We start from the raw sequence: 24,821 nt of genomic DNA, 5'->3' as shown, positions 1-24,821 counted from the left end.
ACCTTGGGACACTCACAGATCTGGGAGGAGAGCAAGGCCCAGGCCCTGGGGAGCTGCTGGACCTCCTGCCCACATCCCACCCTCTCAGCACACCCTCCCCATGCTCCTGGCTGCAGCAGCCCCCTGCCCAAGCCCCATCCATCCCCCGTGCCGTGACAGGGCTCCGATGGATTTCCAGGCTGCAGAGACATTCCCCACTCGCTCGGCACAAGTGCAGAGTAACTAATGCAGGGTCAGGGGTGCCCCCGGGGCCGGGGGCCCCCAGGTCGGCTGTTCTGCAGTGAGTGATGTGACCCCTGGTCCTGGCACAGATCCGGGCTCCATCTCACCCATTTCCCATCTGAGCAATGACAAGGATAATTCCCTCCCTTGCGGAGGGGCTGCACGGATTAATTCACTAATGTGCATAAAGTGCCCCGATTCGAGAGTGATTCATAGATTTAGAGGCCGGGGGGACCATTACAATTATCTGCCCAGACCCACGTGAGTCCCCGGCTGGGCCCATTTCCATGGGAAAGGAGGTGTTGGGACAAGGAGGGAATGCCACAAAGACTCGTTGCTTTGAAAGAACACAACAGCAGCACGGATAAATTGTCTTATTTTCACACTTACAGGAGACGACAGGCACAGATTTGGGAGCATCTCCTCCTGGAGGGGCCCTGTGGGCACAGATTCCAGAAGAGCTCGGAGTCCTGCTGCTCCCAGTGGGAAGCTCGTGGTTGTTTCCCATGGCAGCAAAGAGTCCGAGGTCACCGAGCGCTTCTGGAAGGGCAGTGCCAGTGGCAGCACCTCCTGCTGGAGGAGGGATGAGAAGCACCTCCCGAGCCTGGAGGAGGACGAAGGAGAAGTAGGGAAGGTTTGGAGGAATCAGCTCAACAGAAAGGACCGTGACTTGCACTTGGAGGCACTTGGAATGCTCCTGCCCAGCACAAAGGGGCTGCAGCAGAGTCCCCACAGCAGGTTCCCCACAGCAGGTTCCCCACAGCAGGGTCCCCACAGCAGGTTCCCCACAGCAGGGTCCCCACAGCAGGGTCCCCACAGCAGAGTCCCCACAGCAGAGTCCCCACAGCAGGTTCCCCACAGCAGGGTCCCCACAGCAGGGTCCCCACAGCAGGGTCCTTTCCTGCAGCTGGAGGGGGGGACAGGAAAAGCCGGGACAGGAGGAGGTGACATCCCCCTCGGAAGCTCTGCCGCAGCAGGGCCAGATCCTGCTCCACACCAGGATGCTCTGCTGCAAAATCCTGGAGCACTGAGCACCCTGTGTCCTTCCCAAGTCACAGGCAGCAGGAAAAGCTATTCCTGCTTGCTCAGTGGAAAGCAGGAAGGCTCCAGCCAGCTCAATCCCTCGGGAAGGAACCTGGGTGCATTTTGTGCCATTCTCCCCCTGCAGATCCCCCCCCACTTAAAACTGAGTTGAGATTAAACCTTGACATGTTATTTTTGGCTTCAGCAACTCCACGGAGCCTGTGGCTCTTCCTCTCCCTTTAAGAACCTGCTCCCTCCTGCCCTGTGATTGATTCCTGGTCCTTCCTTGTGTAAAAAAAGAAGGGATGAATTAGAATAATCATCAGACACTTCAGCCTGCTCTGGGCAGCCCTGAGTGAGGAATCCCTGGCCCAACAGCCCTTTTCCAAACGCTCTGTTGTGGGATGAACGTTGTGCAAACCACCAAAATTGGGCTTTTCAGCTTTTACATTTTGCTCAGAGATTTTCCTTTCTTTTTTTTTTTTTAGGATTCTCAGGTTGTTCCACAAACTTCCCTGCAATTTAAACAAAGAGTTAAGCAGGTTCTGGAGCCCATTCCACCCCATCCCATCCCAATCCTCCTTGGCCAGAAGGGCAGAGCATTTAACTGGGAGTAGGTAAATAATTTAATTTACATTTCTATAGCTTCACTTATCCCAAAGGGCTTCTCATGCACATGCCCCTCCTGGAATGCAGGTGTTTGGGCATGGTGGGGGGGCAGGAACCATCTGGCTGCAGCTCCCAGTACGTGAGGAGCCAAGTGAGGAGCAAGGACGTCGAGGGGAAAACTCCTTCAGAAACTCTGGATTCCACTTTCCTTTTTGTTCTTTGATTTTAATAAAGTCTTCCAGGGCAGACCAAGCTTCTCCCTCCTCCACAGCTCTCCAGAGAGGAGCACAAAGCAGGCACAAACACCACTGACCAGAGCTGGCATAGTAAATGTCAAGAAGGAGTTTATCCCAGTGGGATTTAACACGGGCTGGCCACCAATCCCCATCAAACCCAAGGAATTCCTCCTGCACTCCCAAGGACCCCAACCCAAACATCCCCCTTTGGGAAAGGGGCACATGGAGGGAAGGAGCAGAGGGTGGAGGTGCATTATGGAGCACTTGGGAGGGAAACAACCCTATGGTTTGTTCTGAACACACCTGATGGGCTCCTCCAAGATGGCCACTGGAATTAGGAGGCCACTGGAATTACAGCCCAAACCTTCGGATGCAAACCTAAAATGAGAAGACCAGGCTCCTGAACCTCCACTACATGAGAGCAGGGAGGATTTTGAAAGACACCCAATACCCTCCTGCTCTGCTCAAGGGGAACAAACACTCCTGGGGTCCCTCTGCTCTCTCAAGCTCTCCATCCACAGCCATTGGCTGCTCCATCCCATCAGGATGGGAGGGATGGACACCCCTCAGGGTCCCTGTGCACTGCTGAGCCCTCCACCCACAGCCATTGGCTACTCCATCCCATCAGGATGGGAGGGATGGACACCCCTCAGGGTCCCTGTGCTCTGCTGAGCCCTCCATCCACAGCCATTGGCTGCTCCATCCCATCAGAGATGGACACCCCTCGGTGTCCCTCTGCTCTGTTGAGCCCTCCATCCACAGCCATTGGCTGCTCCATCCCGTCAGGGATGGACACCCCTCAGGTCCCTCTGCTCTGCTGAGCTCTCCACCCACAGCCATTGGCTCCATCCCACTGGAGCAGGTCCCTGCAGCCCAGAGTCACGGGGACCTGCAGTGGCACAAAGCCTTCGGCGCGCTGGATCCTGGGAATGCACCAGTTATTGACTTCCACACGGTGGAGCATTTTTAGCCCTTTTTCGATCCGAGTGAAGGTGATTAAAACCCATGTATTAATTACCGCTGCCACAGGAGTTAAGGGGAGAGGCCCAGCAGTAATTAACGGGGTGAGCGAGGAGGTGGAGCTGAGGAGCGTCAGCGGCTCCACAGCCTGTGCTGGCAGATCCGCAGCGGCCCCTTGGGAACCCCCGATCGCTGCCATGTGGATGTGAATCATTATTACATCCCCGGCTCGAATCCCAGCAGCGCCACAGCTTTTCAGTGTGACCTTGGGCGAGCCATCAATCCTCCCCTTACCCACCAGACAGAGCCAATAAAAAGGGAAAAGGCTCCATCCTTCACGGGGGCGTTCGGAGCAGGAGCGCCCGGGCGCAGCACCGGAGCCGAGCGAGCAGCACTGCAGAAAGAATCAAATCCATTAACAAAGGCAATTACAGCCGCCTCTCCCTGCCCGTATTTCAAGCGCCAGGCGCTTGGTGATTCATTGGGAGCTCGGCGTCTCTTCCCGGCACAAGAGGTTGGGAATAGGGAGCAGGGAGAAGGGGCAGGGAGTGGAATTCCTGCCCTGCTTGGGTTGAATGGAGCTCCTGCCCTGCCCTGTGGCCTGGATGAGCAGTTTGGGAAGTTGTGCGGCACTGCAGGGGGAAACGGGTGAATAATGCAGTAGCTGGAGGGTTTTTTGGGGGGTCCTTCCCTTGTGGGAGCAACACACAGGTGGGTTTTCAGGGAGCCCTGCCCTTGTGCTGTGCAGAGAGAGAATCCTGAGCCCCTGGGGCTGCTGGTAGAGAGAAAAGGGTAAAAAAGAGAAAAAATAAAATCGAATTCCCCCCAAGCTTTCAGCTCTACCACAATAACCCAATGGGGTCCTGCTGTCCCCCTGCAGCCTCTGCTGCTCACCCACTGCCACCTTCCTGCCCTGAATGCCCAACAGTTCCCGAAGGAACCATCTGGGAGCTTTTCCCAAAGCCTCTTTCCCCAGCAAACAAACAGCACCAGCAGGAGCTGCTCGCACGAGGAGGATTTATAGAGTGCAAAGAAAAGAATAACAGGAAACTCCGTCTCTGCGTAGCTGAGAAACAAGAATGGATGTGCAAAAATAATTAAATGCGAACTGGAGCCGATTAATTTGCCGGCAGGGCTGCGGATCCGTGCGCTGGGAGGCTGCACCGGGATCTGTGAGAGCCTCTGGACAGTGGCCAAGGCTGTCAGTGCTCCACAGTGAGCAGAGGCTTTGGCAGCAGGTGCCGGAGCACGCGCCGTTCCAGCAGCTCCAGAGGATGAGCCGCTCCGGCTCCTGCTCCCTGCCAGGCCACCCATCCCATCCCATCCCATCCCCATCCCATCCCATCCCATCCCATCCCATCCCATCCCATCCCATCCCATCCCATCCCATCCCACCCCATCCCATCCCATCCCATCCCATCCCATCCCATCCCATCCCACCCCATCCCATCCCATCCCATCCCATCCCATCCCATCCCAGTGCTCGGTGGGAACATGGGGGAGCAGCAGAGCCCTGGAGCCCACATTGCTCCTGCACCTGGTGATGCTCCTCCAGTGACCTGAACGTGGAGGTGAAGGGAAACCGAGTGGTTTGGGGAGGCAGAACAGAGCCAAAGCCTGCACTGGGATGCCTCTTGTGGATCTTGGGATGCCCAGAGCAGTGTGCCAGGATAAGGGATGTGGATGGCTCCCAGATGGCACTGTGGGGAGCAGCTGTGCCCACCTGACACCTCCTGTCCGTGTTTACCCCAAGACTCTGCTCCCACCAGCTCCACTCCAACCACCTCATGGCCATTTCCAATGCAAGTTCTCCAGGGCTGGTGAAAGGGAGGTCAAATTTGGTCTCACTAAGGGGTTTGGTGGCTGTGCCTGTGGAAGAGGCTTCACACCACCCTCTCCCTGCACTACAGTTTCAGGGCTAGCAGAAAAATGACCCTAAACCAGAAGTCAGCTCCAATGGCAATGGGCTTTTCCCATGCCGGGCCCGCGGCTGGAAGAGTCGCCGTGACTCAGCCTTGACCTTTCAACACCACCACAATTCCACAGAGGATGCCACGGCCCCATTCAGGTTTTTAAGACCCTGGAACGGTGATTTCCTTCAATTCATTGCAATATTGGGAGTGTGCCCACCCATTCATGGTGTGTAAGCCTCTGCTGATGGTTTTATCATCTGAAAAAGGGTGTTTTTTTGTGGATCTCTCCTGGGGAAGCTCCAGCAGCAGCAGCAGTGGCCTGGGAAGGGCAGCAGATCAAATCCAAACACAATTCAAGTGACTTAGATTTCTGGGGGTTTAATGGTGGCCTTGAGGGAATGAGCTGTAGGGAAGTGTGGACACATCGCTCTGGAGGTGCCTGAGCACAACCTGAACACACTGACACAGCCCAGAAATGGAGAGAGGGAATTACTGAGGGAATTACTGAGGGAATTACTGAGGGGGTCAGTGGGAGATCAGCAGGGGGTGAGGGACAAAATGCAGGAGGCAAACTGGAATTTGTGGATCCTTGAGAACAACTGGAACATTTTGGAATTGAGCCCCAGAAACCTGAGGGGTCCAGCTCCTCTGTCTGGGCTGCCCAGGGAGGCTGTGGATGCCCCACACCTGGGAGTGTTCAAGGCCAGGGTGAACAGGGCTGGGAACAACCATTCTAGATCATTCTAGACCAGTGGAAGGTGTCCCTGCCCATGGCAGGGGGTGGAATAGGTCTTACCCTTGAATCCTTCCTCATCCATCCCTATTTATGGAGCTCCCAGACCTCCTCCCAGAGCACCATTTCCCTCATGATTAACTCAGCCTGCAGCTCCCTCCATCTTCTTCATTTCCAGGAGCCCTTAAAGCACCAGCAGTTTTCCAGCAACAACCTCCTCAATCCATGTATGAAAACTCATCTTGGTGCCCCTCCACACCTTTCTGGAGATTTTGGCCAACCTGCAGTGCCCTTCCCTCTCTCCCTGCCCCTGCTCCTCACATGTGGATGCAAACCTGACTCCTGTATTTCCTAAAGGCCCCGACTGCTCAGGCTGAGCCGTCAGACACCGGCGCTCTGCAGTAATTAAGCTTTTAAAAGGAGATAGGCAGCGGCAGAAAAAAAGGCATTTGCCTCTTTTTGCCTCTTGGAAGAGCCACCTGTTTTATCGGAACAGGTGGATTTATGGGCACATTAACGCGGTGCTGCTGCTCCCACCCTGATGAGGTTCTCAGTGACCCTCTTCTCCCTGGAGATTTATGATTTCTCAGAGCAGACTATTGCAGAGGGGTCTGACTCCCAGCTCTCTGCCTGACTCCATCCTGCAGCTGAGCGCTGGGAGAACTTCTGGATCCCTTGTTTTCCCTCCCAAATCATCTGCAATCGTGCAACTGCACTCGTGTTCAAAAGATGCCAATTTTCCCAGCAAGTGGGGTCAGGTTTCTGGGGGAAAGGGAAAGGCTGCTTGCCCTTCTCCTGTTCTTTTCCAACCCAGGAGCTCACGGTGGGAGGTTTCAGTGTCCCCAGGACAGATCAGGCTCGAGGAGCACATTTACACTGAGCTGGTCTGTGCATCCACTGACCTGATAAAATCCTCAGGAAAAGCCTCCCTGAGGCTGGAGCCTCCCAACTGCTCTTTGCATCCGCCCCGGACTCACCTCCTGGCTAATCCAAATGCTTTCCCATCACTTCCCACCTGCAGTCCTTAATAAAATTAAGTGGATAAACTCTTAAGTTCAAGGAAAATCAAAGGAGCTGGAGTCTGGATGCTTTCCCAGCAGCTTCCCCCACATCCTCCAGCATCCAGCCCTCCAAGGTGAGGATTCAGTGATGTGGAAATACACAGCCAAGGTCACCAAAATCACATCCTTAGAGTCGAAACCATTTTTCCACCCACGTTTCGGGCTGCAGGTAATAAAACCTCACACACAGCGAAGCAAAATGCATTTAAATTTTCTGCAGCTTTACAAACATTGGGGGTTTACATCACACATCACCCAAGCCTGCTACGAGGGAGACAAGAGAAAACAGAGGCACAGAGGGGCTTTAGCACCGAAACTGTGTGCAGGACTTCAGGAATTGCCTCCCCCAGCACAGAGCCATGAACTGGGGTGAATGCCCAGAGCAAGGAACCAGCAGGTTTGTCACCAGGGCTGAAGCAGAAGGGAGCTGAACCAGAGCTGTGCTGCAGGGAGAGCTCACAAGCGAGTCCTTGGCACTGCAGAGCACCGGGAAGGGGACTGGGAAGGGCTCCCTCCTGAATCCTGGGCACTGCAGGGCTTTGGGAACTGCTCACCCTCCGTCCAAAACCCACACTAAGGGGGTTTAAGCAACGAGGGAATTCCTGACAATTATTCTTGTGACCATAAAACCCTCCCTTGTCTACCCTGTCCCTCCCTCACAAACCCAAATCCCTGCCTAAAACCAGCCCCTGCCACAGCCACAGCCATGCCAGACATTCACCATTTATAAAAAACCCCAACACTCTGTAAGTGCCCCCAAACGGCTTCAAGATCCTCTTCCGAGGAAGGGGTTTTGTTCATCAGACTCACTGCTGAGATCCATTTACAGCTCCTTGTTTGCTGCTGCAAAGCTCCCCCACCCCAGCCCCATCTCACACAATTCTTTATTGTCTCCATGTTTACTCCCAAGGGGAATTTTAGGACTTTAATGTTTTTATTGTTTTAATCCGGCATATAAAAAAAAATCACTTGAGCACAACAGCTGGTCCAAGAGCTGGGAAGCCGAGGTGCTTAAGCAGGTGTTAAACACACACCATGCCACCCTCTGCCCGGGACTCAAGGAGGTCTGAGAGGGGCAGGATGTGCCTGAGCCGAGCTCAGCCTCTCCTACACCGAGTTTTGCTTTTCTGCAACACACACAGAGCTGCTTTAGCCTAAATTCAACCCACCAGAAGCACCAGCCCAGAGAAGGGGTGACTCCTGGGCACCAGGAGGATGTGAGTGCTTGGCTGTGTGCCCTGTTCTTTATGCACAGCAAAGAAAAAGCCCCAAAGGTGCTTTTTTCCACCCCAGCCCTTTGTGCATCTCCAGCCCTGCAGTAGGATAATCTGGCACATCCACCCAGCCCCACAGGAGCTGCTAAAGAACTGTGTTTATTGGGCTTGAACAGCTCCACCTGAGACCTGACCCTGAGGAAGGTTCTCACACAAAGCAGCTGAGGGGGAAAGTGTGACCCAAAACCCCCCGAAAGCGTAAAAACTGCCCAACTAAAAATCTCACATCTCTCTAAAAATACAGGTATTATGGCTTAAAGGTGGTTTTCCCCCCTTTGTCCAGGGGGATTTCTCCCCCTCAAGCATTCAGGTGTCTCCTGTTAGCTCCAGTGCCTCCAGCATTCCCAGTATTCCCACACCAGGGCTGGCAGAGCCGCACGGATCGCGCGGCTGCCGCAGAGGGGCGAAGCATCCCTGCGAGAAACAGGGAGGGTTCCAGCTGCCAGAGCCGTGTGGAGCTGCTTCCTCCTGGCTCTGCAAAGCTCAGGCTGGGCTAAGACTCGAACTGGGCTCAGGAAAATACCCTCTGGTTATTTGGTTATCGAAATAACACCAGGACAGAGGGGCAGGGGGTCCCAACACCCCAAAAGAGCTGAGCCAGAAAGAAACTTGCTGCTCTTTCTTTCTGCTGCTGGGGAAGGAATGAAGGTGCAGGCAGAGCCCACCCACTCCCCTTATTTTTTTGGCCTTCAGTGACGACTTTGCTGGATTTTATACAAGGAGTTCACAGAAAATCCTGCAAACTCAGGCACCTTTTTGAGAGTTGGATATCTCCTTTTCCTTTACATCCTTACCCTGCTCTGATTTTGATTATGGGACATCCATGACACTGATAAGGAGGGTTCTGTCAAAGCTGTGCTCGGAGGAGCACGTGATCCCAAAGAAATCAGAAATTTGCATCATTACAAACCTGGTGGTGTGTAAGGAACTGCTGACCTGGATCAATAGGCTGTGAGTGGGGCATGAGGAGCAGCGTGGCAGGTGTGGGTGTGCATGGGGGGAGAGCAGCCCCCTCTGAACAGCAAACCCCGAGTGAAGCCCTGACTAATGCTGTGTATGCAGAGGTACCTGCCAAGCCCCTGCCCCTGTGTGGGGAGAGGGCTGGAGCTGCTCTCCTGCATCTGCAGCAGGGGATGCTCCTCCTGTGGCATCAGCCAGTCCAGCACAGGGGGGCTGCAGCCCAGACAGAGCTCCTGTCCACACAAACCCACACCCAGATGCACATATATGGCTGTTTATATAGGGCCACGTCCTGGCATTCAGTCTGTCTCTATGTATTTATAGCTGCTGAGTCTGCAAGTCTGCCTAGGAGCAGATGGCTGCACAGCCCAGCTCCCTGGAAACGGGGAGCCCCACAGCTCAGTGCCCTTCTCCAAACCTAGGAAGGTTAATCTGGGCTGGAAGGGGCTCTGAGGAAGCCCCCTGAGCCCTCCCTTCTGGGAGACCAGGACCCACCATCCTGCTGTGCTCTGGGTGCAATCTGTGACCGGCTGGAGAATCCCATGGGACACAAGGTGCTCCAGGGAGGGCAACTGGCTCCGTTACTGGCTCTTCTACTGCCCATGGAACAGGTTCACTGTTGGGTGCTGCCCCACAGCCTCCATTTTCACCCCAGAAGGAGCAGATGTGGCAGCAGAGGGACGGGCAGTGCGGCTGCTGCGGCTCCATCTGTTCGGACACCACCTGCCTTAAGCTGCCCCTGCATATTCTAAACTGTGATCAGGGACTCTGCAGCCTCAGCACAGCATCCCTGAGGTGAGAGGGGAAAAGCCACAGTGATTTCTTCAAATGCAGAGGTGCTATTTCTTCATGGGAACGGTGGCAGCACTGGTACAGCCACAAAACCCTGACAAGGGCTCGTTCCAGAACGGTCCTTCACCGGGGCAGAAAGGGAAAAGCTGCTGCCAAACCTTAATGCAGCACCAGAGCAGGAGCCAGAGGCACAGCCCTGATGTTTCTGGGAAAATCCCAACCAGAAAGGAACTGACAGGAGCTGAACTTACCTCCTCTACGTGCGTGTTACACACATTTGTGTGAGAGTAGTGACTTCACACACACAAAACCAACCCACAGACTCTCCCAGCTCCTGTCTCTCCCATCTCCTGTCTCTCCCATCTCCTGTCTCTCCCATCTCCTGGATCTCCCATCTCCTGTCTCTCCCATCTCCTGTCTCTCCCAACTCCTATGTCTCCCATCTCTTGTCTCTCCCAGCTCCTGTCTCTCCCATCTCCTGGATCTCCCAACTCCTGTCTCTCCCATCTCCTGGATCTCCCATCTCCTGTCTCTCCCATCTCCTGTCTCTCCCAACTCCTGTGTCTCCCAGCTCCTGTCTCTCCCAGATCCCGTCTCTCCCATCTCCTGGATCTCCCATCTCCTGGATCTCCCAACTCCTGTCTCTCCCATCTCCTGGATCTCCCATCTCCTGTCTCTCCCATCTCCTGTCTCTCCCAACTCCTGTGTCTCCCAGCTCCTATCTCTCCCAGCTCCTGTCTCTCCCATCTCCTGGATCTCCCAGCTCCTGGCTCTCCCAGCTCCTGGATCTCCCAGCTCCTGTCTCTCCCAGCTCCTGTCTCTCCCAACTCCTGTCTCTCCCAGCTCTGGCTCTCCCAACTCCTGTCTCTCCCAGCTCCTGTCTCTCCCATCTCCTGTCTCTCCCATCTCCTGGCTCTCCCAGCTCCTGGATCTCCCAGTTCCTGGCTGTTCCTCCATGGCAGGAGCAAACTGGTCTCACACATCCCTTTTCACAAGTAGCAGCTCCTGCAGTTCCCACGAGGAAGGGGTGGGAGGGGCAGCTCAGCATGTGCACAGACAAGTGTGCTTGGACATGGCAGAGTCTCACATACAAACACTCCCAATTTCCAGGTTAAACCACGTTGCTTTCTACCTCCTGTCCTTTTCTGGCAAAGACTTTAAAAATTCCAAACCCATATAAAACAAACCACCCAGGAGATTAGGATGACACTCTCAGGGGTCTCTGCATCCTGCTGCAGCATCCTCGGTCCCCACAGCTGTCCCGGGGAAGGCACCTGACAGCAGGATAAGGCCAGGAAGCTTCTCCACCTGCAGGACAGCAGCAAGCAGGAAAAGCAGCAGGGAAAGGGAGAGGCAGTGCAGGAACTGCCAGCTCTCTGTCCACGTGTCTGGGTGCAGTGACTGCCCTGGGGGTGTTTGTAACCTCCTTTCTCCAGAGGTGGGAGGGAGGGAGGGAGGGAAGGAGGGAGGGAAAGAACGACAAGGAACCAGAGGAATTCCAACACGGGGTTGGGATGGAGCCGTCCATCCCTGGGGAGCTGAGCAGGGAGAAGCCTGAACAAGGGCCCTGCAGCAGGAAAATCTCTGCTTTTCCAGCAAGGACACCCAGCAGCACGAGGCTCTCTGGCTTCCCGGAGTGCCTGGGAAGTGCTGGGAACACCAACCCCGCTCAGCCGGAGCGGATCAGACGAGTGTTCCTGCACTAAACACCGAGTGAGTCTGGCACAGGCAGACATGGCTGCTCCTTCCAGAGCCGGCGGGGCCTTTGGCATCCAGGTCCTATCTGGAATTTGGAAAGCTGTCCAGCCCCGGCTCCATGTGACAGACGAGGGTCTGTGGTTCACACGTGCTCCCACTGCAGAGCAGCGCTGGTGGTTCCAAGAACTGCCAAGGAATCCCAGCCAGAGGAATGATAAAGATTTTAAGTTACAGGAAATGCTGCTATTAAATAATATTTAAGTCTTAATTATATTTTAAACCAGCCATTTTATAAAAAAAGAAGTTCTATTACAGTGCTTTTGTAGTTAAAGGTCTGTCAACATTTCCATTTTAAACCTTCATTTCTAGGGGGTTTATAATTTGGCCATAAAAATTCATTCTAGGCTGGAACTTGGCAAACAGGGGCTCAGCCTAGGAGCAATATTTTTTATTATCCAATTTGGTTTAAATTGGTTTGGCCGTTTTTAAGTTATAGGAGTGTAAAAAATAAACGTTTACTGGTTTCAGATGCCTTCTCAAGCTTATTATTATTCAAAATTAGCTTTCCCCTCCCCACCTCCAAAAAATACCTTCATGGAGAGGTGGGAGACATCGTTTCACTCTGCTGACAATACAGGAGTTACAGTTCAAATTAATTCCCTCCTTTTGCTGCCAACAACTAAAGAGTTCCTAGAGCCAACCCTGCTTCCACATGGAGCCGTTCTGGCCCCAGCACTGGGAGGTTTGTGCAGCATCTGCCACCCTGTCCCGAGCTGCAGGTCCTGCAGCTGTACAGGCCTTCAGCTGAAATAAATAATTAACTCTGGAAACCTGCATTCCTGGAAAATAATGGAAGACCTTTAAGCGAGATGTTTCTCTGTAGAATTTTATATCAGCTGTGGCAGCTTCAAATAAAAGCTGCAGCTGTGAAGGAGCCAGGGTGTGCAGTGAGGAATTCCTCATCATGGAGCTTCACATTTTCCTTTGGTTTCAACAACAGAACAGAACCTGGTTTATGGCTCAGCTCCCCAACCCACCTGGGTGCCGCAGGGACATGGCTCCGACGTGCCTCTGCATGTTAAGTGCAGGCCAGGGGGAGCTGTGCCCCAGCACAGCAGAAAGGAGGGGTTTATTCTCACCCCATCGTTAAATTCCACAATTTTTCATGTTAACATTTGGCTGGTGATGGAGGGGATCAGCCCCAGCTCTTTCAATCCGGCCCTGGGCGTGGGGTCTGTGTCACCTGGGGGTCACAGCACTGTGGTGTCTGTGTCACCGGGGGTCTGTGTCACCTGGGGGTCACAGCACTGTGGTGTCTGTGTCACCTGGGGGTCTGTGTCACCTGGGGGTCTGTGTCACCTGGGGGTCACAGCACTGTGGTGTCTGTGTCACCTGGGGGTCTGTGTCACCTGGGGGGTCACAGCACTGTGGTGTCTGTGTCACCTGGGGGTCTGTGTCACCTGGGGGTCCCACATCTGAGACCAGTCCCATGGTGTCTGTGTCACCTGGGGATCCCAGCACAACGGTGTCTGTCACCTGGGGCTCTGTGTCACCTGGGGGTCCCAGCACCGTGGTGTCTGTGTCACCTGAGGGTCACAGCACTGTGGTGTCTGTGTCACCTGGGGGTCTGTGTCACCTGGGGGTCACAGCACTGTGGTGTCTGTGTCACCTGGGGGTCCCACATCTGAGACCAGCACTGTGGTGTCTCTGTCACCTGGGGGTCCCAGCACAACGGTGTCTGTGTCACCTGGGGGTCTGTGTCACCTGGGGGTCCCACATCTGAGACCAGCACTGTGGTGTCTCTGTCACCTGGGGGTCCCAGCACAACGGTGTCTGTGTCACCTGGGGGTCTGTGTCACCTGGGGGTCCCACATCTGAGACCAGCACTGTGGTGTCTCTGTCACCCGGGGGTCCCAGCACCACCATATCTGTGTCACCTGGGGGTCCCAGCACCATGGTGGTGTCTGAGTCACCTGGGGGTCCCAGCACTGTGGTGGTGTCTGTGTCACCTGGGGCTCTGTGTCACCTGGGGGTCTGTGTCACCTGGGCTCTGTGTCACCCGGGGGTCCCAGCACTGTGGTGTCTGTGTCACCTGGGGGTCTGTGTCACCTGGGCTCTGTGTCACCCGGGGGTCCCAGCACCATGGTGGTGTCTGTGTCACCTGGGGCTCTGTGTCACCTGGGGGTCCCAGCACCACGGTGTCTGTGTCACTCAGGAGTCCCTGCATTGACACCTGGTGTGGCTCATGCCCATAACCCCGTGATGGGCAGTTCCAAGTCCTGCCCTGGCTGTCACAGCCACCAGCCCCACCCAGCCCTGTGACACTGTCCCCCCAGATCCACAGAAGCCACTCTCTTGGTTAATAAGGCTCAGATTTCCAAATGCTAAACCAGGGGCTGGTAGAAACCTGAATTCTTTAGGAACAACACCCTGTGCCTGTGTCCAAGGCCAGTCCCACTTCCCCTCCTGCCAGGGCAGGAACAGTTTCTGCTGGAGGCCAGGGTGCCACAACTCTGCTCAATAACCATTTACATTCCAGTCTGCTCCAACAGCCTGGAGCCCTTTGGGCTGCAGGTTTTCAAAGATTCGATTTAAACTCCCTGAATTCCTTAGGCAGTTTGTCTGGTTTCCCTTCCTAAGCCTCAGGAACAGCCTCCAGAGGCAGAGCCCAAGGAGGCTGTTAAACCAAGGATCTCCAGGCCAAGCACATCCATGCCCTGCACTCCCATGGGCCAGACTGGCAGCTGAGACATCCCTGGAGTCAAGGTGGCTCCTGGCACCTTCCACACCAGGAATGTTTTGCTTTAGGCCATAACTGGAAGGAGAGAAGGGCAGTGCAAAGCAAACCTGTAGAGCCAAGGACAGATGCTTTGTTGGAAAGCAAAAGGGCACAGGCCTGTCCTCCCTCTTGCTTCTGGGCTCTCTCCACACCTGCCTGTCCTGCTTCCCTTTTATCCTGCCTCTGTCCATCACAGGAGCTCATCTTGGATGGTCTGATCTGCTCCCAGCTGTCCCAGGGACAGGATTCATTCCTCACACTGGTGGAGCTGGTTGCTTCCTCTCAGTGGGATGAAGACAGACCAGGATGTATCACATACACAGCTGGAAATCCCAGAGTGGCCAAGGCAGCTGGACTGGTGACAGGGAGAGCTTGGGAAGAGGAAGGGGCTGTTTTTTCCTCTCCACACCACATAAAAGGAATAATCCATATTCGTTTGGATTATACAAGCTCCAAAACACACCTCAGCCTCCGAGCCACGTTCACCCAATCGCAGGAGCCATTTGGTGCCTCATATATTACTGGGCAATAGAGATTTAAGGGATAATGGTCATGGCAGCAGAGTATACAAAGCAATAAACTGCTTTTGAGGTTGGTTAAATGCCAAGTGATGCTGAGGCCTCGATGCCATAAACATTATTTGTATTATATGACAAGATAAGAGGATACAATAAACCACAAAGAAGAAAAATCATTTTCTGGCTGCGTGAAAAGTTCTTGGCTTGGCGTTTCCTGGACACTGCATGAGCAGCACCTCTGAGCACAGGTTTAGGGGGAATAAATTGGTAAATTAAGGGTGGGTTTAAAAAGCAAACGATTGTCTGAGGAAATGGCCTGGATTACTGGACCTCTGGAAAAAAGACTGGAGTGATGATTTGTGTCACTTATAAAAGTGAAATGGCACGGAGGGAGGAGGCTGGGGCTGGGGAAAGTCTTGCTCCCAGTCAAATATATTCAATATTATGGCCTCTCCATTAGTCTGGGCAACAGGAGTGGACAAACAGTTTCATTAGTAAAGATACTCCTCCATGATGATGCCTTGTAAAGCCTCAAGCACCCAGAGCTCCCAAGGCCTCTGAGATTGGAGCAAAAGGGATGTCCATCCCCAACCTGCATTTCAGTGCCAGCTCATGTGCCCCAGGCTGGGCCCCCAGGAGGGTTTGGTGCAGTTTTCCAAGGCAGGAGACAGAGCCAGACACAGAGCAACTTTCCTGTGGTTCCTGGTGCTGAAGCAGCACCAGAACCCACCGAGCCCCACCATGCCCCAGACCTGTGCCCTGGGTGCTGTGAGGACCTGGGTGAAGGTTCCATTCCCTTGCTGGGCTGGAGCTGTCCCACTGCACAGACCTCAGGAACACCTTGGGAACACCTTCCAATCCAACAGCACCACCCACGTTCTCCTGAGCCCTGGGCTGTGCTGGAGCCTCTCACCATCCCAGTGCTTGGAAGGGGATAAGGAGATCTTTAATAGTGATTAGCAGCACACACCACCCCAGATTAATTTCACTGAACAGATTCAATGACCTGTGGCATCACTCTCTGCCTTCCACAGGCATTCCAGAGGCAGGGCTTTGCTCCAGCTCCCTCCCTGGCTCCGAGACAGGGCCACATCCCTGCTGGGGAGCAGTTCCACTCCCTCTGCACAGAGAGCTGGGGAAGGGGAAAATGTGCCACCTGTCCTGCTTGGGAAGGAACCAGACACACGACCTTGAGGAGAATCTTTTCTAACAGCAGCATCTGTGGCACATTCCGAGTCAGCTGTGCCACCAGGGCCACTCTGCCGGGCAGGCAGAGCCGGAAGGATCCCAAAATATCCCCCAGTGCAGCCCTGGCAACCCAAACATATTTACAGCCCACTGTCCCCCCCGGGCTGCAGTGACACAGGCACAGCCAGATCTGCTCGGCTATTTTGGGTGCCCATTCCCTCTTCCCCCTCCTCACTGCCCTGAACAGCTTTGGGGCCTTTTTTCTACATGGAAACAGGGAAGGAAAAGGAGGAAAAAGGGTGTGAGGCGTAAGAGAGGGGCTGTACCAACCACAGAGGGAACAAAGCAGCTGATGGTTCAAAGATGAACATAATTATTTCCTTGCCACTTAAAGGGGGGAATCACCACTGGCTTCAGAGTGTTCAGATCTGTTTGGCTCAGCTCTCCCCTCTCCTCTTCCCGTGCCCAATGGACTGGGCATAGGATCAAAGGTGCAGAACTGAAAGGAACTGAGCATGGAAGGACATGGTCAGGAGTCATCCCAAAAATGCTGACCCCGACAACACAAGAGGCTCAACAGCCACTGACACCTTCCCATTCCAATGGCTTTTCCAAAGCAAAATGAGCCCCAAATTCTCAAGGAATCAGATGAAAAGGCTGAGCCCTTGCAGGAAGTCTCTCTCCTCTCCACAGCCTGGCTGGGTTTGGACTGGGAAACACCTCCCAGTACCACAGCCCTGCTTGGGCTTGCAGGTCATGCCTGGGTGAGGAAAACAGGATTATCTTCCCAAAGCTCAAAGCTCTGGACTGTACAGACCCTGCTGGGAAGGTCAAGATGTTTTGGTGACAGATCACATGGAGCTGAATGTCCCTTTCAGTCCCCTGTGTTTGAAGACAAATGTCACCATCCCTAGAAGTGAGGAAACAAACCAAGAGAGCCGCGACCCCATCCAACTTTTCCAAGGTTCCACATTAACCTGAGTCCACAAGGAGAAGCCATTCCCAATGGGATGATCCCCAGAGACTTGTCCAGGGTGAGGGTGGACAGCACAAGCTGCTGGGAGACCAGTGTGGCCCTGTCTCTGAGCCCTGTGACAGCTGCAGGCCCCAAATCCACAGTTATCCTGACTCCTGAAAGCTCCCAACTCATCCCAAAGACCCCACTCTATTCTGTTGGCTCAGGAGGCTCAGCTCAGCCAGAATGAGCTGATCTCTGCTGGTGAGCACAGCTCTGGGGTCCCACTGTGGTGAGCAGGGTTTGCAAAGCTCCTGAACCCTGAGATCAGCTCAGCTGGTCAGAGACAGGTGTTAATAATGCCAGGACTGTGGGTTCAACCCCTGCAGGGGCCATTCAGTGAAGGGCTGGACTTAAACCATCCCTGTGGGGCCCTTCCAACTCAGAATATTCTGTGATTCTGTAAAAACCTTCAACATGGAGCTCCAGTGCAGGACAGAGGACAAAAAATGCAGGTAAGACACCAGGAGTTACAGAGACAGGCTCGGAGCTCCCTGGGTTTAGTGAAGGGATGACTGACCAGCCAGCAAACACCTCCCAACACCTGGAATTCCACAGGGAGGATCTTCTGCCCAACAAACAAACATGAACTCCATCCCCAGCCCGGAAGCTGCAGCTGAACAGGTTCAGACTGGAAATAAGGCATCAGTTTTCCCTCCCAGCAAAAGCAATTAACTATTAGAGCAACTTAACTGAGGGCTGTGGTGAATTTTCCATCACTGGAAATATTTTACATCAAGCTTGGATCATCACATTTAATACCTGCTCTGGTTTGAACAGGCATTGAAGGACGTTCTAGGAAACTGTGCACGAGGTCAGGCTGGATCACCATGAATCATTCCAGTATGAATTACCCAGATTCCAACATTTCCATATTAACATGAAGAATTGTCAGAATTACCCATAAGCAGCAGGCTGGAACAGCGAAAGGAGGAAGCAACCACCTTTATATGTCATTTGTGGGAGATTGTGGGAGATTAAATTTAAATACATTGTTGTTTGCCTTAATTGCTTGTTTGAATCCGATTTTAAGGCTGTATGATTGAAGTGCTCACACCATTAAGTGCTCAAACACAGCTAATACATTTTATAAATGACTTGCACAATTTCACAGGCAAAGAAGTTTCAGATAAAAAGCAGCCTACAAAAAAAAAAAAGGAGAAAGATCACCTGTAAATGGGTAGAGAAGGCTCTGGATGGGGCTTGTGCCAGAAGGACCAGAAAGCTGGAAAGCCTTAACTGTGTGTTTTCAAAGAGCCTCAGACCCCAGGAGTTACCAAATGAGGTTTTTGACCCATTTTTGTGCTATAAAAATAAACAGCATCACAAAACCCACATGGAGCCTCAGAGGACGTGCCCTGGGGATGCAGAATTATCTTTAATTTCAATTGAGAGACCCACAGGAGGCATTAAGGGACTAAATGAATTTAAGAACTGGGGACACACACACACAGGGGGATTGGTTATCAACTCCCAAACCCATCTCATCCCAGTTTGGCAACCCAAGTCCCAGCTGCTGCAGACAGGAAACCAGAGCAAGCACATCACTTAATATCTAATTCAAAGCCACATTTCCACCCCCTCCTTCCCCTACAAAAGGCATTCTGAGGTTCTGATGCTTCAGAACAGACAAACACGGATCTCGCTGCACTTCCACAGGAGCTCCAGATTCCAAGAGCTCCCATTAAATCAGCTCCAGCAGGAATTGTGTGATCTCCCTGTTTCTTCCACAGCCTGTGGGCTCCACATGCCAGAGAAGACACCAAGCTCAGCTTTGGGACAGAATCAGTTTCACTGCAAACCCCAGGAAAATGGGATGAGAAGGTGCCTTCCCAGGCAGGTGATTGGAAGGGGATGGGCCTTGTTCAGATTCCTTATCCTGGGAAAGGCAGCAACAGCTCCAGGGAGGAGAAATTCACAATAGGATGGCAAGAAATGCCATACCAAAATAGCCACGGGCAGTTTGGGGCCCACCTAATGCAGACCATCACCTGTCACATTCCCAGCTGCTCCACAGGATGGCTCTGGAGCCACCTCAGCACCCCAGGGGGAACAGGTCTGTCCCTTGGGAGAGGAGCAGCAGAGCTCCCAGCAGGTCTGTCCTACAGGAGAGGAGCAGCAGAGCTCCCAGCAGGTCTGTCCTACAGGAGAGGAGCAGCAGAGCTCCCAGCAGGTCTGTCCCTTGGGACAGGAGCAGCAGAGCTCCCAGCAGGTCTGTCCTACAGGAGAGGAGCAGCAGAGCTCCCAGCAGGTCTGTCCTACAGGAGAGGAGCAGCAGAGCTCCCAGCAGGGTCTGTCCTACAGGAGGGGAGCAGCAGAGCTCCCAGCAGGTCTGTCCCATGAGAGAGGAGCAGCAGAGCTCCCAGCAGGTCTGTCCTACAGGAGAGGAGCAGCAGAGCTCCCAGCAGGTCTGTCCTACAGGAGAGGAGCAGCAGAGCTCCCAGCAGGTCTGTCCTACAGGAGAGGAGCAGCAGAGCTCCCAGCAGGTCTGTCCCATGGGACAGGAGCAGCAGAGCTCCCAGCAGGTCTGTCCCTTGGGACAGGAGCAGCAGAGCTCCCAGCAGGTCTGTCCCTTGGGAGAGGAGCAGCAGAGCTCCCAGCAGGTCTGTCCCTTGGGAGAGGAGCAGCAGAGCTCCCAGCAGGTCTGTCCTACAGGAGAGGAGCAGCAGAGCTCCCAGCAGGTCTGTCCCATGGGACAGGAGCAGCAGAGCTCCCAGCAGGTCTGTCCCTTGGGACAGGAGCAGCAGAGCTCCCAGGAGCACTCCGAAGGGCTCAGTGAGTTCCCTCAGGCTCCTGACACACCCCAGCAGCCCAACAAGGAGCCCCACACACAGGGAGGTTGTGCTGCTCGTAACGGGGATTTACACACTGCAAAGTGCGCTCTGAGCTCCTCCAGGATCACGTAAAGCAGCAGCTCTGAGTGCTTTGGCTCTGTGATAAAACAGCCAGTGTGATTGATAAAACAGCCACTGTGATTGATAAAACAGCCACTGTGATTGATAAATCAGCCCCTGTGATCCCTTCCTGGCGCTCCCCCACCGCCCCGCCGGCCGTACCTGTCCACAGCCCGGCGCTCCGCACACGAAGGGCCGGTCGTCGCCCATATCTCACACTGCAGAGCTGAGCTGGGGAGAGCAGAGAAGGGAAATTGTTAAATAAGCTCCAAAAATCACAAATACCGAGAGCAGAAGCTGCCCTTTGCAGGGCTGTCATTAATCAGTGCTGTGTGTGCACTGGACACAGCCCGGGGACAGGAATTAATTCAACCCGAGTTTAAGACTTGGGAGACGGTTTGTCATGGGACAGGGCAGGTCTGGAAAGGTGTGGGAGCTTCCTCCCACCAAGACCCAGAGGATCAAGGGACCTTCTGCAGCTCAGTGTCACCTCCTGCAAGATGGGGACAATGCTCACTCCTTGTGAAAGACCACCCAGTGCAGCAAAGACCCCACAGATCCTCTCTTAGTATTTACAGTATCATGGAATTGTGGAATATCTTGGGCTGGAAGGAACCACAAGGATCAGAGTTCAGCTCCTGGCCCTGCACAGGACAAGCCCAAGAATCCCCCTCACACAGACACAGGGAATCATGGAATATCCTGGACTGGATAGAACCCACAAGGATCATCCAGTCCAGCTCCTGGCCCTGCAAAGAACCCACAAGGATCATCCAGTCCAGCTCCTGGCCCTGCACAGGACAAGCCCAAGAATCCCCCTCACACAGACACATGAGGAAAGACAGTGACAATCTCCAGGAAAACAAAGTGCAGGCAAGCAGCGATCAAATAAATCCAAGTCCTCTCTCTACCAGTTATATTTTCAATGGGAGAGAACTAAAATTTGTCATTTAATTAATTAAGGGATTATAGGAGTGGTGCTCTGTTTTACAAGGCAATAATCTGGCTCCCCAGTGGGTAAACTACAAGGCTGATGGCAGGGGTAGTTTATCACAGATTACAGCCAAGGATAACAAAACACTCAGCCCTATTATGCTACAAGTGAAGCTATTCTTATTAATAAAAAATAAGAGTAAATAAAGTAACACCCCCCCTCTCAAATTCAAGAAATAACAGTTCCCTCTACCCACTGGTATTTTTATAGGAGGATTTTAAAAAGCTGTAATAAAGCAAATGCTCTCTCTTCGGGGGGTTGCTGTGGGAACACACTTGGGCTGCTTGTGTTGCTTCCAGCATCTCCTGCTCCAAGTTGGGCACTTGGCTCTGCTGGGGAAGGACTCAGAGCACAGCCCTGGGCTCTGCACTTCCAGCCCTGAGCACCCACACCAGGGTGGGGAGGGAGGGTTGGTATTTTTAGGAGCTCTATGAGAAAGTGCTCCAAGAATGTGGCTTAGCAGCAGAGGGGGAGCATGTGCTGCCCAAACAGACCCTTCTGCTCCCAGTGAAAAGGCACAGGAATCAATTACTGCTTAATATGAAAAAGAAAAAAGGTTATTTTTCTATTGCTGGAGCAGCCAAACGGATCAGAGGGGGTGAATTCCCTCCCCTCGGCCCCAGCGGCAACAACCAAAGTGTGATGAGAGAGGAGCTGCCAGCTCTTCTCCCACAAAACCAGGAGAGAGACACATCCACAGCACTGGGCTGCATCTGGATTTATTGAGCTAAACTCCAGGGTCTGTGCCAACAGGACTCAGAAAGGATAAATGTCCCTGTCACAAAAGGAATGGGCTGGCAGCCAAACCAGTGCCCAGCCCAGCCCAGGGATAACAAAGGCAATCAAAGGGCCCAGGAGCATCCAACCACCTCAGCAGCTCTCCAAGAAGCCCCCAGAAGTGACAGGGGGCTGGCAGAGCTGGAGGTGGCCTGGCAGGGACAGCAGCACCTTCAGCAGAAAGGGCAAACCCTGCCCAAGGTGAGCCTTGAGGTGACACCCAAACGAGTCTGAGCGGGGACACCTCCCAGACAGGGCTCTCCATATCCCCCTTCTGAACTCCTACCAAAGCTCCAAACTGGAAACTTGAGAATCCAAAATGCTGACTCGCTGCTAAAGCAACAGGGATCCCCTCTCTGTCCACAGCCACCTGACTCTCCTCCCAGAGGAATCTCCCTGGGGCCCAGAGCAGCTGCCTCTCACACATCTGCTGTGTCCCAACAGGGGACACACGAGCCGCTGTTCTGACCCGTTCCAAAGGCTCAGAGAGAAGCTCAGCCTTCCTCGGGAAGTCTGAACATGCCTAAGGAGTCTCTGGCAGGGAGGGATGAAGAGGACAAACCTTCCTGTGACACCAAACCACTGTGCCAATCAACTCCCTGCCATTGCAAAGAGAAGGATGAAAGGGATTGAGCATCAGGTCACCTGCACTTGAGGTCCAGACCTTCTGCACCAGAATCCTGAAGCTACTGCACCTGAACCCCAGAGATATCACACCTGAACCCCAGAGCTATTGCACCTGAACCCCAGAGATACCACACCTGGATCCCAGAGCTATTGCACCTGAACCCCAGAGATATCACACCTGGATCCCAGAGCTATTGTACCTGAACCCCAGAGATATCACACCTGAACCCCAGAGCTATTGCACCTGAACCCCAGAGATATCACACCTGAATCCCAGAGCTATTGTACCTGAACCCCAGAGATATCACACCTGAATCCCAGAGCTATTGCACCTGAATCCCAGAGATATCACACCTGAACCCCAGAGATATCACACCTGAATCCCAGAGATATCACACCTGAACCCCAGAGATACCACACCTGAACCCCAGAGAAATCACACCTGAACCCCAGAGAAATCACACCTGAACCCCAGAGCTATTGTACCTGATCCCCAGAGCTATTGTACCTCAACTCCAGACCTGTCACACCTGAACCCCAGACCTATCACACCTGAACCCCAGAGCTATTGCACCTGAATCCCAGAGATATCACACCTGAACCCCAGAGAAATCACACCTGATCCCCAGAGATATCACACCTGAACCCCAGAGCTATTGCACCTGAATCCCAGACCTGTCACACCTGAACCCCTGGCCCAGGACAGCCACGTGTCCATCTGGATGCAAAGCTCGACCATGCGGAGCCTGAAACCCCCCTTGGAGCCCTCGGGGCCAGGGATGCTGCAGAACTGCTCCAGGGAGGCACCAGCTCCAACAGCCTGGTCTCAATGAATCACTCAGAGGTTCTCTGCCAGTGCAGCACCCGAGTTCAGAGCTGTGGCACTGGGGCAGCATCGCAGTCACCCAGCACTGAAGGGCAGCTGTGATGCCCTTCACTGCCAGAGCCAGGCTGGTGCTGGAAGTGTCTCAGAGTCTTTAAATCACCCTCCTACATTAAACTGGGCTGTGTGGGATGAGGCTGAGGATGTTTTTATTCCATCAGCAAACAGATCTTAGTGTTAAACACGAGCAGGGAGATGCTGATTTCACAGGGCAGCCAAGTTGGGCTTTTTTAATTAACACAGGTCAGAGATGTGTCCTCAGTGCCAGCACAGAGAACTGTGGGGTCTCTGCCTCACATCTGTGCTTCCAGAAAACCTCTTTGAGAAATTAAAGACCAGAATCAGCTGCCACTCCCAGGGCTCTGACAGCACAGAAACAGAGAGCAAAAAAACCATCCCAAAAAGCTGATGGCACATCAGCTGCTCAGAGCAGGACAGGCAGCTTTGGAAGAAAAACAAACCCTGGGTCAACACACTGCAAAAGCCTCAGTTTCCTTGAGCTTGCAAAGTGTCAGGAGGATTTGCTCATTCCTTAAAGCAAGATTTAGCTGCTCATTCACTGCAGAATATGACTGGTATGTACATACATGTGCTCAGATTTATGTCACATTTAGTCAGGATAAATTGCTTCAATAAATTCTGTCCTTAAGAAGAGGCAGAATAAGGAGCTGATTGGATACTGGGAGCACATTCCCATCCCTCTTCTGGCAGCCCTGGGACAGTATTTCACTGTTTTGATGATTTTTAGCATGTTGGACACAGAGAAGGGAGGAAGAAACGCAGATTACTGAGCACTCCAGAGCTCAGCCAGACACACCTGAGAGGCATTTTCACCCAAACCAGACTGTCTACCCCTCAAATCCCCCAGGACAAGGCCACCCCTCATGTCCCCAGGACAAGGCCACCCCTCATGTCCCCAGGACACAGCCACCCCTCAAATCCCCCAGGACAAGGCCACCTCTCACATGTCCCCAGGACACAGCCACCTCTCACATGTCCCCAGGACAAGGCCACCCCTCATGTCCCCAGGACACAGCCACCCCTCACATGTCCCCAGGACACAGCCACCCTCACATGTCCCCAGGACAAGACCACCCCTCATGTCCCCAGGACACAGCCACCCCTCATGTCCCCAGGACAAGGCCACCCCTCACATGTCCCCAGGACACAGCCACCCCTCATGTCCCCAGGACACAGTCACCCCTCACATGTCCCCAGGACAAGGCCACCCCTCATGTCCCCAGGACACAGCCACCTCTCACATGTCCCCAGGACACAGCCACCCTCACATGTCCCCAGGACAAGACCACCCCTCATGTCCCCCCAGCTCTGCTGCCCAGGGTGTCAGCACTGCCAGGGCAGCAAGGGCTCTTCCTGAAGGGAATCTCATTCCTGATTTCTGGGGACATCTCCTCTTCCTGCTTCTTGCCCTGAGATGAAGGAGGACACTGTGTGGGGAGGCTGAACCAACACTGAGGGCTCCTCTTTTCAAACAGGGGCTCTGCAAGTGCTTTGCTGTTATTCTTCCCTATGAATCTCCCTTAAACAAGGGAGTGCAGATGAGTTGCTGGGATGGGAAGCAGAAGGGGGTCAGCCCAGAACCTTCCAGCTGAGGGTTATTTCAGCTCCCTGGCTCACAGTCCAACAGGAACATTCTGCCTTTGC

The 24,821-nt window shown here is 53.6% G+C and overlaps 1 protein-coding gene across 1 annotated transcript in view; it reads right to left on the bottom strand.

Annotated features, from left to right (window-relative positions):
• LOC139685166 (cyclic AMP-dependent transcription factor ATF-7) overlaps positions 1-24,821 on the bottom strand; it is a 63,811-nt gene that overhangs the window by 22,622 nt on the left and 16,368 nt on the right. Inside the window, exon 2 of the mRNA XM_071581789.1 lies at positions 20,038-20,106. Coding sequence (XP_071437890.1) covers positions 20,038-20,085 — 48 coding nt within the window. The 5' untranslated portion in view covers positions 20,086-20,106. The remainder of the gene's footprint in view (positions 1-20,037; positions 20,107-24,821) is intronic.

This window comes from Pithys albifrons, unplaced genomic scaffold, assembly GCF_047495875.1.
Source record: "Pithys albifrons albifrons isolate INPA30051 unplaced genomic scaffold, PitAlb_v1 scaffold_42, whole genome shotgun sequence".
Classification (NCBI taxonomy): Eukaryota; Metazoa; Chordata; class Aves; order Passeriformes; family Thamnophilidae; genus Pithys; species Pithys albifrons.
Note: the sequence above shows the minus strand (reverse complement) of the source record. Positions and strands in the feature narration are given on the sequence as shown.